The following is a 17614-nucleotide window of genomic DNA, read 5'->3' on the forward strand; positions in this document are numbered from 1 at the left end:
TTTGGTGAAATTGACATGAATTCATGAAATATTTTGATGTCACCAAATTTGAAGCACCTGTTTGCTCAAAAACTTTCAACCATCTTAACCTATTTTATTAATATTTTACACTATTGCACATTAAAATAGTGTTGAAAAATGCATAACAATGAGACTGAAATACATGTTATCCAATTCTGTACTGTTACTTGATTAAAGTGATGAAATATCACACAGGAACACAACTTGACTTCAGTGGGAAAATTTCCTGAGTAAGGAGAGCAGAATTTGGTTCTTAGTATGTGGTGTTTGGCTTACAGTGATTAAGCAATCTCAATTAACTTAATATGGAGTGATTGTTTTATATCATCTCATCATACATTCTGTCTTTCTTTAAAGACTTAATTTTCTGTGATAGTTAGAGTGAACTAATGAAAAGTCTATTTATACAACAGTAAAGGTTTTGATGCTGAAGATGCTTTACAGGTGCTTCTGGTTTAAAGGATGACTTCTGTGTTTAGTGCTTATTCCTTTTTTCCCTCAACAATTTATTTCCTGGTACAATAAATTTAACCACACAAATTCAGGATCAACTTTCGGTTTCTAGGATATTATTTTAAATTATTCTAAAAACTAATCCAGCAGGATAATATATTTTTGATATCCAAAGGCCAAGCTATGTGACATCTAATCTTCTCAGGGTAAGGTCAAATGCCGATATAAACTTGCTTTGTACGTATTGCAGTTGGAAAGCTTACCTTGCCCCTGCCGGTAGCCAGAAATGTGTCCTTGCAGCTATAGCAACGTTTTCCAAGGCAACCTAGTGCAGATTTTACTCTGAGCTAAATTTAGCAAGTCTAAAGGGTGTACATTTTGATTAAGACCACATACGTTTCAAGAAGGAAAGGGAGTAATCCTGCATTTCTAGTGGTGTATTTGAAAGCTGATCATCTTTCTTACGGTTTCTATAAAAAAAAAGTCAGATTGTTTTTGATTGGTTTTAAATGAAATTCTCATTCCTGATATTAATTAGAAATTGATTTTATTTTCTGTAAAGGCAGTTGTAAATCAAATATAAGTTTATAAGTATAAATCTTGTAAATATGCACATATATCAACATATATGAAAGCTTCCATAACTTATTACCATTACAACAGATATATTTTTAGTCTAGTCTTTATTTTATTTTTGCTTTAAATGTTAGTCATTAATTTATTGTCCATGAAAGGAATTTAATTGGATAGGGTGGGACAGGCAATGTAAATGTCACCAGAGTAATCCTGACCTGAAGCACTCCTTTTATTTCAATCCTGGGCCTCTCTTAAAAGCACAATGGTTAGCTTCTCTGTTGCTGCTACCACCTTTCCCTCCCCTCCCTACCCAACCCACACACTGCAGAACAATGCCATTTTCCATCCCTTTGGGGCTTCCTATGGCCTTTATTCAGGTCATAGGATTTCATTCTTGAGCTGCTTTAGATTAACCAAGTCATATATTTATTAATCTAGTTCACATCTTGAGAACAAACCTCCATTCCTCCAAGTCCATGCTGAGTATAATGTTTGGATTGTCTCCTGGCCGCTATATGACTTTAGTGGCTGTTCATACATGTGGGAGCACCTGAGAAGACGCACCGAACAAAGGGAGTGACTTATCCCTTGAAGGAAATGTCTAGATTAGCGTTTTAGTCCTGTTTTGAAGTCAAGTTTTTTGGCAATTGGATTATAAACATTAGTCTAGATACTCCACAAACATTTATTCCAGGATGCAATCACCTGTCATTCACTCCAGGGTGGAGCCAAAGAGACACCAAGGCCAGGTACAAGAAAATATGTAATTTTAGTGGATGATTTACATGTAAAATCCCCTAGATTTTACAGAACAGTAAAGAAGTGTAAACAAACAGCATTTATTGTTTGCGTTTCATTCCTGAAATTCATTGTTGAAAATCAACCAGCTGATTTTCCAATATCCTGCAAACATTCTACAAACAGGTATGGATTAAGATTATGATGGGTCTGAATCTGCCAGAATTTTGCTCCCTGCCCCTCTCAAAAAGCTCTCCAGCTTCCTCAGATAACTGGAAATTGTGCCATGAGTACCAGCTGAAAAATGACACAATTTTCACTCATTCCCTTCCCCTTTGGGTCATATAGTGAGTGGGTGGAGCAGCTGAATAGGCCACCATGAAATCTCCTCCTCCTCCTCCTCCTCCTTCAGCCCTATGTGTACAATCAGTTGAATGTTATACCATGTGACATTCTCAGACTTGCAATAGCCCCAGGAAATCCCGTGACCCCAGAGATCTTAAAGATCCATTAATTCAATAAAGCACATCTCCCCCTTTTCTGCTACAAGGAGAGGAAGAACTCCTCCTCTTTTTTGATTTATGTGGTGAGAGCTCCCCTTCTTGGTTCAATCTACTTTAACCACGGTATCTAACTTTGGGAGGGATTTCCTTTCCTTACTGTGGGTGTGCCCCCTCTGGGGAAAAATGATTAGCTAGGGACATTTGAACAGGCCTCTCAGAGCCCCTGCTCTTTTGTAGGTAAGTCACTAGCTGTTATGGTTGCAAAGAAAACCTTCACAATGTGAAATGAGTGTAATTGATCAGAACAAAGTCGTCTACCTGAGTTTGCAGAAAGTCTGTACTAATAGCTCTGAGGAGTGATCTGCCCACCCAGTTGGAGTGCTAACATTGATGCCAGTTATGATTCTTTAAATGTCAATATTGATGATTACATTGCTCTTCAAAGTATGTACAAAAGGAGAGGAAGTACATAATGATGCTCTACACCAGCACTTCCCAAAGAGTGTGTGTAAGGGGTGCACCAAGGACTGCTGGAACAAGCACGGAAGATGTATAGACTAAGATGCGTAGGCCTTTAACAACATAAGAAGGAGTTGCAGGAGTTCCCTGAAGAGGGAGGGCTTACCTTCCAAAGGTTTGTGAAACATTGGTTGATGGGATTCCTGGTTGAATAGGCTACGACCTCCTAAAAATCAAGTGTAGAGACTGTAGCTCTAATTCAGTCATGTTGTGCATTCCATACATTCAAACACGTCTATTCTGAGTGGATCTGTAAGCTTCTACTTGATGATGTTTGTTTTTTGACAGACATCACTGATAAAAGAAACTGGGAGTGGGAAAACACCAGAGGGCACCAGGAGGTCTCGAGACAGTCAGCATTGCCTCATGTTACGTGGGGCATCTGTGAAACTGAAAGTGAGCTGACCTGTGGAGAAGTGGAGCATCGACTAGATTTACTTCAAGAACAACTCAACAGGTAAAAGCAATTATGTGAAAGGATTAGATTGGGTTGATAACACCCTTGATATCAATGGAGCTACAACAGGGATGAATTTGGTGGCAGGTTTTCAAAAGCACCTAAATGAATCAGGAGTACAAATCCCATTGCAAGGCAATGGCACTTGTGCTTCTAAGACACATAGAGCCAGAGCAAAGTATTAAGGCTTCTAAAGATGCAGATAGGTGCATTGCGGAATTTGCAAAAGTGGTTAGGCACCTACCTGCATCTTTAAATACTGAAATACAAATCTGGCCCTTAAGCCCTTTGAAAAGCCCATCCTGGGATGCGTAAGTACAGGTTATTTTACTCTCTCCATCATCCCTCTTCCTTCAAAAGCAATTCCTGGCTTTCTACACAAAAAAATCCTGTGCTCAGAAAATGGGCACTGCTGTACTTTCCTGAGCAAATCAGCTGTCTTCCTCGCAGAAGCAGCATTTGTATTGTAGGCATCTTCACTTTTTGATGTGTAAACCTCCTTTCCAGCTCTCTTTATAATAAACAGCCATGGGAGTATCACAAGTGCAAAACACACCTACTACGATAGAAAACAGTCATTTTCTTTGTCAAAATACTGCATGTGTAAATTACCTTTGCTAACACAGCTTATCTTCCTTCTCCCCCTCCCTACTGGTGTCTAACATACCACTCTAGTTGGTGGCTAAACAGCATAGATTATGGAATTTTAGAAATATGGTAAGGAAATTACACTATAATTTACCATTAATTTCAGTTAATTTAAATTGGCCTGTGCTTAGGTCTGTGGCTTTTTATTATTTTCCTGAGAATTCCGTTACCCTCGACATTTTTGCCATGATAAATACATGATTTACCTCCAAATTTACCATGACACAAATTCAGCCTCAACCATACTTTAGTACATCTTCACTGGCACAATGCATTGTACATTTTAACAAGCAATTTAAAGCCAATATAAGGATATCTTGCCCTCTTTGCATTCTGTGAATCAATCAAACTTCATTTCTAGTGAATAAATACCACATACTCTGTGTTACAAGATACATGTTTTAACATGTAGGTTGAAATGCCTGTAACTCATGAATGAAGTAGAATTATGTAAGTATTTGTCTACCTATCTAGGCACTTAAATGGCTCACATCATAGCATATGAGGAGATGTACATAATAGTGTCTTGCTTATTATTCTTTCCTTTCTAACCTAAATAGCTACTGCTCAGGGCAGATGCCAGGATTATTGATGCCATAGACAAAGATTTTGGGGAGGGAATTTTCTGATGAACAGTTGATATTTTAATTTTGTTTATTTCTTTTTCTGGATATTATCCACATCCCACTTCATTTGTTAATTCTTTTGGTGTTTTTTAAGGTACCTTTGTGCCTTCTGAATTCTGGGCCTGGCTGGCCCTGGCATAGGCCAGATCAGCTGCAGGGGGGACTACTCTAATTTATGCCATTTTTAAACAGCTACTCTGCTAGCCCAGAAAAGTCAAAAAGCAATGTTGCCTGAGCACACCTCCCTGCCTCCTCCCATCCTGACATGATCAGGGCCCCCACATTGGGAGGAAAAAGGGTACACTTTACCGGAGCCCAGAGACCCTGAGGAGCCCAGTCCAGGCTGCAACCCCCATTACCATGAGGAAAAAATTTTTCATGCCTGATGAGATTATATGTATGGGATGAGGGATTATGGGAGGGGGCCCCTGTTGCAAGTTTATACTGGGCCTGAAAAAATTATGCTTGGGCCCTGGACATGATGCTAAAGTGGGGGTCCATGGTGGACTGGTATAGGGTTTTATACAAGCTGGGGAAGCCCAGAGACCACCTTTCACTGTCTTTCTGCCTTTTTTATGCCACTGGAACAGTGTACTGGAGAATCTGAGTCAAGGAGTTGCTGAGTATCTTTGCCCTCCCACATGTTTGCCTCTGGGAGAACGTAATATGGCTCTATTTTTTAAGGGTTTGTCTGTTTTTTGTTGTTTGTGTGTTTTCTGGCATGGGTGTTAACTGGCCAAGTAAGAAAGAATGAAGAGTGGAAGAAATGAGAACTCTGTGATCTGGAGTGTTGGGAAACCTTCCATAAAGTAATGGGGAAGACAAAGGAGAAGAGGGCCACTCTAGGAATAATTACTTTAAAAGTCCAGGAGGGGAGGGCCGAAAGGGTGCAAGAGGACAAAATTATCAACCCAAGTTCTTAAATTCTTGCATTTCTTCTATTCAAAAAGGAATTTTAACTTAGTTTTAGCAGACATGCACTCTGATTGGTGACGCTGCTACATTTTTTCCCTGTGGTATCAGCAGGATGCTTACTGTGAGGTCAATATTGGCATATTTGTCATCAGCACACAACGTAAGAGGGCTGAGCAGGAGATGAATAGGATGTGAATGAGCATAGCCCCAGGACTTGAGTCTTGTATTAGGTTGCATTTACAAAAGCTGATGCTACAGAATCAATGGCAACAACAGCTGACCTAGGAAGATATTTCCTTTAGAATCTATGTGAGGATCAAAGGCATCTTCAGCATCCGTTAGGGGACTCAGGTCAGGTGTAAGTTTTGGGCTTAGTGCACAGCCACTTCTAGTAATGGAGCTGTACTGAATGACACTTGTTATGTCAGGCATCTAATGAAGGCAAAGATCTGCTACAGCGGGACTAATTCTGCTGCTTCAGAGCTGTAGTAGGGACGTTCTCAACACTGAGGGCTGTTGACATAAAGATTTGTTTACGGTGAAAATGATTCTGTCAGGAGATGAGTTCCAATCCAGGAGGATTTATACTCAGCTTACAATCTGTTATAACATGTTTTGTGGTCTCCTAGGCAGCTGGGGAGGCACAATAGGCATTACCCATTGCTGAGTCTGTTAATTATGTTGGCAAGACAAATTGAAAATCATTTCAGTGTCATGGCAATAGAAATGTGAAGAAGATAAGCAAACTCAAATGTTATGACTTACACCAAGGTTTATTTAAACTCACAGGATTCAGGCACCAAATCATGAAGAGTTAATACATCAAACAATCAATAAATATATAACTTTTGAACATCAAAAATTTTGAGTTTTGTTCTGAATTTTGAAAAGAGCTTCAGAACGGTTTTCCCTCTCCCCCCCCCCCCCACCCCCAAGAATGCTACTTTAAATTCTAATAATTCACCATTCACCTAAAGAGATTACTGATTTCATGACCTTTACTCAAACCAACCAGAAATGCCTTAAGGTTTCCTGCTATAGGAAAACATAAATTAGGCTGCTTTGTTGTGTTAGGGTATCCCCTTAGAAGTAGCTTTGCGACTGTCAGAATTTTCTGTTGCTTTAAAAATCCTGGGCCATATCTTCAGCCTTTATAAATCAACACAGCTCCAGTTAAATCAGTGGGTGCTGTGCCAGTTTATGTCAGCTGAGAATAGGGCCCCCAATATTCATATCGACTGCAAACAGAAATGATAGTCATGTATTTATTCTTAAATTAAACACTAAGTAAGGTCTGAAGCAAACATTAGAACAGATATTCTGTATGAATGTCCCAGTGCTCCCTCTTCTGTTCTTTCCTATTCAATACATGATGCTGTTACACATAATGGCTTGCTTTGTTAATAAGCTTCATATCCCTCTTGAATGCATTTGTAATCAGTGTGTTAAAACATAATCACCCCTGACCATGTGTTAATTGATTTCATATTACTTCTCTAGGCTTGAATCCCAAATGACTGCTGACATTCAAACCATCCTACAACTACTGCAGAGGCAGTCAACACTCATTCCACCTGCGTATAGCATAGTGACTGCAAGTGCAGAATATCAACAGCCAGCTACCCGGGTGATGCAAAGCCTTCATCCTGCAGTATCTATTAAAACAGACAGAAGCTTCAGTCCTTCATCCCAGGTATGGATGTCACACTATGGAGTCAACTATAGTGATTGATTAATGTTGTTATCTGTTGCTGGAAGAAATGTTTACTACTGGCATTTGGTCTGTAGTTTTCTGAACAGGAAATTGTATGTTGGCCAAACATCTCCACAGGATTCATCTAGTTGTATTATTTTGGGAGCTAATTTCCAGAGGCCAAATTTCCTCTTGGGAGGAAGCCAAACAAAGGTCTCAAAACTACAAATGTAGCCATCGTCATGCATTTAGCACTGCTTGTGGACCCCACAGAGAAATATAGAGGACCGGGGAAATAAGAGGCAGGCCCAAGTCACAAAAAGCTAGATTGCAATTAGCCCTGCATGAGAGTATGTGGGAGGACTCAAGAAATTGCCCCTCCTGCCCCAGGGTTTGCCACTGGCCAAGTCCTTAAACCCTGAGGCATACCTTGCTTGGATCTGCCATGCAGAAACTCAGCTGATGCATCAGGAAGTGTACGCTGTATGTGTGTTAGACAGAGAAAAGTGGGTGAGGGAGCGGTACACTCCCTCAGCAGTCCCAGAGACAATGTGCACGTGCCCAGGAGTTGCCACCAGGGCATCACTCACACTTTTTATGACAGGCTCTGACTTAAAAGATACATTAGAACCCAGCGTGTGGGTCTGTATCCAGATCCACATAGGTCCAAAGTTAGGAATTTGATTCAGTCCCAGATTTCAATTCTGAACTGCCACAGATTTCAGAGGTGTTCACACCCAGGATCTCAGGGTTGGTCCATCTCAGGACAGTTCAGTCTTTGACTGAAAGTTTTGTTAAGATGTAGAGACAGGAACATTTAAACTGAGGAAGAAGGGTGGGATTCCATGGTTTCTGCTCCAAATAAATTCTGGGCACAATGGTATTCAATTACAGATAATCAAACACGGTATTTAGTGAAAATCATTGATTCTCTGCTCATGTTTCAGATTAGTTTTTGTTTTGGATTTTGATCATTTTCAGTAAAAAGAGGAGTACCCATGAGACTGTTTTAAATATATTGTCACCTTGTTTCTTTTCCTCTCTCTCAGTGTCCTGAATTTCTAGACCTTGAAAAATCGAAACTTAAATCCAAAGAATCCCTCTCAAGTGGGGTGCATCTTAACACAGCCTCAGAAGACAATTTGGCTTCTTTTTTAGAACAAGAACATGACCAGTCTTTAGAGTTTCACCCAAGGCATTGTAAAACTTATCTCCATTCCATTAGGCATCCTTCCTTGACAGATTCTTCCCTAAACACTACAGGAATCTTGGGTCTTCATAGGCATGTTTCTGATCCTGGTCTTCCTGGGAAATAATCCTTTTATACTATTACTTCACATAAAATGTAAGTGCTTTTAATGGCTGTTTTTCCTTTTTTTTTTATTTTTATTTTTTATTTAAATCCTCTATACTTGACTCAGGGGCTACAAGGATATACCATTATATGCAAAAGTACTGTATATTTTCCTAAATTTGAAGCCTTGTAAGGTAAAGTTGAGCAGTTATGATGTAAATATATATATATATATATATAAACTGTATGTTCCAAATGTAAAACTGCCAGCATTCTCAAGGCACCTTATATTTTTTAATTTTTTTAAAACACATGCATGTTCTGAAATTACAGTTTATGTTGCATGGAAATTACCATTTACTGCTTTCACTGAAATGGTACTTTATTGTGGATATGACTTCAAAGCAAATAAGAAACCAGGTGATATTTCACACGGTCATAACTCATACTTCACTGAGCTATTCTGAAGTTCAAGCAAAAACCTTCTTCCAATCCATGTTTGAAAAGATACAGTTACCCTCCTTGTATTGAGCATTTTACAGTCAATGGTCATCATTCTGAAAAAGAATAAAAGAACAATGTCTACTGGGTTCTAAAACATTAAGATATAGTACAAAAAGCAGCATCTTTAAAGCAAACTGAAGTAGGTCACTATTTTAACAGACAGAACAACAGTACTACACGATGGGAAAGTATCATCACTGATTGCAGTCACAAGAACACGTTAACGGAATAATTTATATTTTCAATATTTTGGGGCTTTTTTTTTTTAATCCTCATCATGACTAACAGATTGGCTGTCATAAACAGGCAGGTAGTTCTCATCTGTCACCCAAACATAATCAAATGCAATAAATATAATTTCTATGTAATACAGAAGACTGTGTTCCTTTTGTTCAGTGCAAACTACTAACAAGCTGTATAATTAAAATATTTTATAAGTTTTCTTTTTATAATTATCACGATTGTTGTTTGTGATATCTCTTTTTACCTACTGGTCCCTCCATAGAAAACTAGAGAATATATATACACACACACATGTGTACACACATATCTATGTGCATATGTGCGTGTATACATATATATGTATCTGTAATATATATGTATATACATACAAATATATGTGTATATATAGCTACACATATGTATGTGCGTATAGAGATATATATATATATATATATACATATGTACATATGTAAAATCACTTTCGAGTACAGTTGTAAACTTTCTTATTACAAAACAGGTAATCTTGTGTCCAAAGCTGACTACACTAGAATCAATTGAGTTAAGGTCCATAGGCTTTAAATACAGTATGTACTGCATATGCATAATGCTTTGTGAATACTTAGATTTAATTTTATTAAAATATTATACTGCTTCAAATATTGTGTTTGTTTTAGAAAGAACTGACCTTTTTTATTACTGGTTTTAAATATCTAAAGGTGGTCATGTGATTTTCTAATCTTAAACAAAGCTTTAAAGTAGAAATCCCCTTGGAGGGGAACTCTGCTGATTTCTGAAAAAGCAGAGATAGGAGCAAGTTAATGGGTGGGCATTTATAATTTAAACTATAACCAAACTGAAACCTAGACTCTAGAAATGCTAAGGACTGATGCAACGGTGATTGCCTCTCACATGTACAGGCATTTTTTTCTGGCAGGTGAGAGTTTATCTACTAGCTAGATATGACTAAATCTGTCATGAATCAAGGTATAAAATCTGTGCTGGCCTTAATGTAAACACAAGAGACCTGACTTTTCTCTCCCTCACACTAGCATAATGCCATTGAATTCAGTTGGGTTAGTCATAATTTTATCTGTGTATAGAAATCAAATTTAACTTCCTAACTAGTTTACACTGTTGCAAGTGAGAAGAGAATCAGGCTCTTTGCATGTGGGATCTGATTCTCCTCTTGCTTACATTAGTTTTACCTCAGCAGTAAAAGGACCCAACCCTGCAAGGTGTGGCATGTCCTCAACCCGCACTGCAGTCAGGGGACGTTGTGGTGGTGGTGCACCTCCCATGACTGGACCCTAAGTGAGCTTAGAATCAGGCCCACTAGCATTCTCTTCTCAGATTCACTGAAATGTGATAAGATGCAGAACAATGAATAATATTCTCTGTCTTCACCTTTTTGTGTTGTAAGAGTTCATTGTTTCTGTTTTATCTTAATGAGGCAACCATCTGCTAAATGTTAAAGTCCATTACCAAGTACAAATTAGAACAATTTCTAGCAAAACTACAAACTTCCGTAGATTAAAAATAGTCTGATTTAAATTAAGAATTAAATTAAAGTAAGTGAAGGAGGTAGAGTTTAGAGAATGCATTTCATACTATAGTTTTCCACAATCATGCAGTGGGACCCACTGTAACAGCTCAGAGGAGTACAGATGCTTCCTCTCTGCTACAGCAAAGGGAGAACTCTTCCCCTTATCCCTCTCCCTGGCTTGTGACAGGAGGAGTCACCAAGTAGAGGACTCTGAAGTGGGAGCAACAGAAGGTGGTGGTGCTTGGGTAAGGAGTTTCTGGGGCTTCCAGTCTCTTGCCAGCAGATGGAGCAGCAAAACATAATGAGAGAAGTCATAGTATCGCAGCTAGAAGACATCCGTCCACCCATTCTCCAGTAAAGGGGGAAAGATCAGTCCCCCTAGATGGCGCCCCCTTCCCTTCCCACTGCCTCCAGCTTCTGCTCCCCTCAAGGAGCAAATAATGTGTAAGATTCTATACAAAACCCTATATTTGGAACTATCTTGACTTAATCTTCTACACTGCATGAAATTGCTTTAGGTATTTCAAACATTTCTGATCAAGTTCCACCATTTCCCCTCCCCCCGCCCACACACCCACCCCCTCCCCCCACTTTTTTTTTTTTTAATCAATAAGATGACTCCATCTTGGTGACATTTGCATTTATAGAAATGGGGAGAGAACACCCACCCAGCTCCATCCATGGCTGAAACACCCACATGCACACACACCCTTCTTTGTGCAGCTGGCTCTGGGCCTGCCTGAACACAACAATTCTGTTCAGATACATTTCTTCTCTTGTCCCCATTCTTTCCTTTGCTGCTTCCTATCACCGCCTAGTGAAAAAATGCCACATTACCCTACAACTTCAAGACTGGTGACCAGAATTGTGCTCTTCCTCCTATTCTGATTCACTTTAACCACTGAGAGAAGAATTTGAGAGGTAAACTAAGAAAGGAGTCTAACATGGATATTTGCATAAAGAGTGTAAATGTGTCAACTGTTCTGAAGAAGAAATGTTTGAATTCTCTCATGTATTGGCACAGATTAATTACTTAGCTGGTCTCTCACATCCTTAGAGCCCTGGTACAAACTAGATGAAAATACAATGATGTCTGCAGTTAATATGAACAAGCTGGAGCATCCTTTGCATTATTTTAGCCACATACTAATTGTATGACTGTGGAAGCCAGTTTATCAAGTTCAAATCTCTCTGGGTTGGAAGGTGGGCAAGGGACCATGAAAATTGTTTCTTCCCTCTCCAACTACCTTCTTGTTAGAACGGTGGTTAAAATCCCTCAGGGTTCAAATCCTGGAAGTGAAAGCGTGTAGCATTGGGTCCCGAGACTGAAGATACTTTGGATAGGTTGTAATGCCATCTGAACACTAAAAAAATGTGCAAAGTATCCCATCCACATGTGGATGTAGAGTGGACTCCCTGCAGGTAGATCACCATGACCATGTCTCTTACAGATCTACTGGAGTGCAGTGTAGAAATTGAAAGGTAGTTAGTCTCACCATGATGCTGTATTAAGTATAAAAGCAATGTTAAGGGTGAAGAAGAAGTCAGAGCTGCTGCATGAAAAGTCAAGAGACACCACAATCCCTAGGAAGGACTAGTCCCGTCTAAGATCCACAATCCCCTATTTACCTTCAGTGGGACGATTCCTAGGAAACCCCAGTTTCCCTGGCAGAGATTTCCTGTCACTCTGTCCCCTCCCATGGATTTCTCCATAGGATAGGCCAGTCTGACCCACAGTTTTCACATAGTTTTACGTTTATTTACTGTATCAATCACCTCCTGGGTGCTCCTTTATTGCTACTTTCCTCCTTTCATCTTATTTAAATTAAACTCTGCTGTAATGGCCTGCTTGATTGTTCCCATGCTAAAGGTAATGAAAGGTTGCCCCTTACTTTAATGGAATCTGGGTGAGGTCCTAAATGTGCTTTTTTAAAGAAAGATAAAAAGTGGCCAACTGTAAGTGTTATTAAAACCCCAATCTGCCTGGCAACTGGAGCTTGGAGAAGACCCAGCACTTGTATTTGAATGAGCCCATCTACTGACTGATTTCAATGGCACTTTCCTTGGGCCACATTTACCTTTGACATTTTTATATAAAAATCTCAATTAGATTCTGGATTTTTTATATAAATTAAAATTTGCCAGTTGCAGGGAAGTATCCTAGAAATTCACAAATGGCTAATGCAAATATTAAAGCAAAGAGTGTTTTAAATATAATGGGCCAGCTGGAATAAATCAGCATGGCTATCCATGTAGTTAACACTTACACTATCTGAGGAGTTTAAAGATATCATTTACAGCTGGGACACCATACAAGGGTAAGAAACTATGCACAAAAATCATTTATAAAAGAATATCAGTAATGTTGCAAAAGTTAAGAACTCAAAAGTTAGAAAATGTCAGAATTAAAGTTTCTCATGCAACCTTAATTCTCCCCACTCATGCCTATGCATTATAATAGTCTTTAATTTCATGAGCACATACTATATTTTCCACAGGACACCTGCCTTATTCAGTGCATGTTTTCTAAATCCAAACAGAAAGCTTTCTTCAGTGAATGCTTATTACATTAAAAATATTTCATGACTTATATATACAATGATTAACCATTTAACAGGGTTTTACTCAAAGTGAAGGGATTTTGATAAGTTTATTTTTAAAAAAGGCAACAGCAAAACTTGCTGGTGTATGAAACCACCAGTCCTTTTGAGAGGAATCTTAATTTTGTAGCCACCTTAAATTTTATAATATGTGCAGCCAGCAGAAATACATGGCAGCTCCATTTTATTCTTTTTGTTCTTCCTTCAAGCCTCACTCTGTTCATTCCATCTTTCCTCCTCTACTCCTTTTTTTCAGATACCAAAAAAAGGAAAAATAATATATCAGTTTTGGTTTCTGAGAGTGAAGATGTTTTCATGGCTTGTTCTTTTTGACTACTATAGATGTCAGCTGATATCTATTAAAAACACATATTGGTAGAGCTGAAATTGAGCAGCAAAATTCAAATCTGGATGAAAACTAAATTTGAGGATTTTGGTTTAGCCTTATGTCTGTTTAATGAACATGGATGCAATATTACTGGGAGACTGCAACATGGCAGCAGAGGGGCATAGCTTCTATAATGAAAGCTGGATGAAACATTCGACCTGCAAATCATAAGCTTTCAATTATTTACAATATTAGCTATGTTGAGTATTCCTGCATTTTGAACATGAGCATATACTACTATTTTGAGCCTGATTCTCCTCTCATGCTGATGTAAATCAGGAATAAGTCATTCCAGTGAAGCCAACAGTTATAGGTTTACACCAGTTTAAGAAGAGAATCAGGTCCATCGTGTATTGTAGTATATAGTCACACAAAAACATACTTTGTGTTTACATATGTAAAGTATAATGTTTATTCATGCACATATTCTGTAACTCAGGAATTTGCCATTTTCAGAAAACATTCAGCTTGTACATTGCTTGACTTTTTGATGTCTTTAACAGTGTTTTGATTGGAGTTTTTCAATATCCATAAGATTCAGTTTTATTTCTTCAATCATGAAAAGTCAAGTGGTTTTTACACTAATAATTTTTGTCACAAAACAAAAATGTGTTTGCTGTCCTCATATGCACTACATTATCAAAATAAATCCAAACCTAGTTATATTTGGAGAATAATAGTCTGACTTCAGTTACTATATGGGAGTTCTTAACTTAAAGGGACATTGTAAACTTAAAATTCTTCTGTCTAAACAATTTTACCTATTGTTGTAATATAGCTGAAATTGCCTTTTGTAATATTTCAAATTCATAATGTGCCTTTAATACCAAAATGAAATGTTACCTAAAAATTACATTTCCCAGAACTCATAGTTCTACAAGATATTACTAAATATTCAAAGGGTTTTGATCAAGTATTTCACATTCATTTTAATGGAAGTCATACAGCTACAATTGGACACACTTACAGTTTTGGCAGGGATGGAAGAATAATGACTGGGAAAGACAATACAGTATTTTAGAAATTTTGAAAAGAAGAAAACCAAAGCCATATTTAGAAATGATACAGATGTTTTAACTCCTTATAGCGTCACTCAATTGTTTTACTCATATCAGGTGTGGAACCTTGCTGTCTTTTGTGGAAGTATGAGAGAACCTGCAATGGTTTTTAAAGATAATGAACGGCATAACAAAGCAAATTGTGAGCTCCATGTTTATTCACATAATGTTACATGTAGATGATTTTTACAGTAACTTTCTTTGTATTGCACAAATGTTTTTCCAAGATTGTATTAAAGACAGTGTAATCTGCATACATAATCAATTTTTGCAATAACTTTCTGCAAATAACTGTAAATAAATGTTACAGTGTAAAACTGGCCACAAAAATGCAATAGTTAAAGAATTGCAAATGGTATATTAAGAATAAAGCACATACAGGAATTTAGAGGGCAGAAACCGATCTCTCCCATTTATGTTGATAATAGAAGAACATATATGAAAATGGGGCAAGTTCAAATATTTAATCAAGGCTTTTTGCCAGTATGGAACTACCAACCAGTTAAGATACTGAAGTTAGAAAAGCTCAGGGTTTTTTCCATTAAAAGTGTTACTAGGATCTATAGTCATTAACATAGAGATGGCTATCATCCAGAAGTAACCCTCCTGTGTTACAGAATGCTGATGGGAATATTTTATCAAGGGGGATCCTACAAAACATCTCCACGTAGCATATCATAGACATGCAATTGTACCAAGGGTGCCAATACTTGCAGAGAAGAAGGTTGAGAGCCTGGGATACCTATTTGTTTATTTGCCTATATAAAAAATTATTTTCTGTAACCAAAGGGGCAGAGAACACCATTGTGCAAAAAATCATATACTGAGCACTTGCTGGAAATGTGTGCACTGTATTTTGTGCCCCAAAATATATTTATCTCACACAACATTCAGCTGGTGTAAGAACATCCAAAGGGTGCTGGGGATATCTTCTCTTATGAAAGTGTTTGAAAAGAGCTGGCATGTGTTGCAAGCAAAAGGCAAATATTTGCTCTTCAGAATAAATGTTTGTGTGAGCCTCAGGTATCAGTCATTTCCAGTAAGGATGATTTAGCCAACAGGTGGGGAAGAGGTGATTGTCAAAAACTGGTAAATCACCCAACCTGTTCTTTCAAATAGAGGCAGAATTTGAAGACAGGTCAGAGGTGCCCCTCTATATCCAGCACATTACTGGCATAGAGCATCTCATTGGTAGGGCTGCCTCTGGGCTCTAACGAGATGTTAAATGATCCCTTCTAGAACGTGTTAGGGGAGAAGAGAAACAATAATATAAAGTGCTTTACCCAAGCAGGGCAGCCAGTGAATGAAGTCATAAATGCACCATTATGTTACACTACTTAGTATATTTACATTGCCCTGAATTAGCACAACAGAAACATCAGGCTGCCATATCAGGACGTTTTGCCCTTTAGCCCAACTTCACTCTTTGGGTATGTCTACACTGCAGCTGAGAGTGGACCTGCTGGCTCAAATAAACAGCCTCATGCTAACTCTGCTTGAGCTAACACACTAAAACAAGACTGTAGCCACTTGAGTATAAACCCACCCAGATCCTATGTGTACCAACTCACAGCTGCCAACCAAACTACCCTGGACACTGATATTTTTAGCATACTAGCTTGAGTGAACTAGTGCCTCTGCCACCTGAAGCTGAGAAGCATACTTCCACCTGCACTGTATTATATAGACCCTTTCTGACTTCTAGGAAAGAACCACTGGGTTGATTTCTCTCATGTACAAGTGCAGAGAGAGGGATATTAGCTGCTTGACTCCCTTAGCATAGCATTCACTCCACCTTATATTAAACTAGGGAGGTTCAAATCATACCCAGAATGTCTACGAGAGCAGCCTGGGAGACCTCACAGCCATAGATCAGTGGCATGTTATTTATATTAGGAATGTTTTCGCTCGCTAATCTTTAGAAGTAATACCACAGCATGAAGCACACCTAGCCACAAAATTTAGACTAGGAATACCAAATAGTGTAATTGGTTAAACAGCTCTAAGTGCTTTATATTGAAGATTGCTCAGTACCTACTACTGGGGTCAGATTTTTCAAGAGTTCAGCCACCAGCAGCTCCCACTGAGACAGTGATGGTCAGTTTTTCAAGAGCTCAGCATGGTGGAAATCTGGCCCCCGTCATGGTTATTAAGTCCTGCTGACAATTCTGGCCCTATCTTCAATGCAATTGGATAATGATGCAGGAGAATGATCTCTTCTTCCTTGTAGGAAAAATGCTGATGTAAAACTCAGCTCTCCCATACTCTATTATAAATCTAGAGCAGTGGTTCTTAACCTTTCCAAACTACTGTACCCCTGAAGCCTGAGTCCCACCCCCACGGGGCTGAGGCATGTAACTTAGTTTCATGGCGCCCCTGTGACTCCAGGCAATTGCCTTTCTTGCCACCCCCAATACCAGCTCTGCACTTGCGACCCCTCTAAAACCCCAGGTTAAGAAACACTGATCTAGAGTAATTCTGTAAGTCAGTTACCAGTACAGTGCCTTTACATTGGTGTAAACCCACCAGATGTAGGCTGAATTTACTCTGGTCTGACAAGGGAAGAATTTGTTCCAGAATCATAATTAGCATTTTGCAAAGCACGTACATTGGTCTGATGTCTTTATTCACTCACAAGGATAACCCCTTGACTGATTCAAATTTTGTCTCATCGGCGTGAATAGAGAGAGTTTGCTGTATACATTGAGTGAAGTGGTAGTCTGCTACAAACCGTGACTTTGTATATAAAAGATGGCAATTTCAATATCATGGGGAGCAGGTTTGTCAGTCATATCTATGCACTTCATGCTGGTTTTTGCTCTTTACACAGAGTAGCACTATAAAGAAAACTTTGGG

At 38.6% G+C, this 17614-nt stretch overlaps 1 protein-coding gene across 1 annotated transcript in view; it reads left to right on the forward strand.

The window, feature by feature from the left end:
• KCNH7 (potassium voltage-gated channel subfamily H member 7) overlaps positions 1 to 8551 on the forward strand; it is a 312240-nt gene extending 303689 nt beyond the window's left edge. Inside the window, exons 14-16 of the mRNA XM_067549879.1 lie at positions 3099 to 3267; positions 6957 to 7149; positions 8199 to 8551. Of these exons, the coding sequence (XP_067405980.1) occupies positions 3099 to 3267; positions 6957 to 7149; positions 8199 to 8465 (629 nt within the window). The 3' untranslated portion in view covers positions 8466 to 8551. The remainder of the gene's footprint in view (positions 1 to 3098; positions 3268 to 6956; positions 7150 to 8198) is intronic.
• The last annotated feature ends 9063 nt before the right edge of the window (positions 8552 to 17614 follow it).

This window comes from Emydura macquarii, unplaced genomic scaffold (assembly GCF_026122565.2).
Source record: "Emydura macquarii macquarii isolate MOO-44397 ecotype Brisbane River unplaced genomic scaffold, CSIRO-AGI_Emac_v2 contig_1253, whole genome shotgun sequence".
NCBI classification, from domain to species: domain Eukaryota; kingdom Metazoa; phylum Chordata; order Testudines; family Chelidae; genus Emydura; species Emydura macquarii.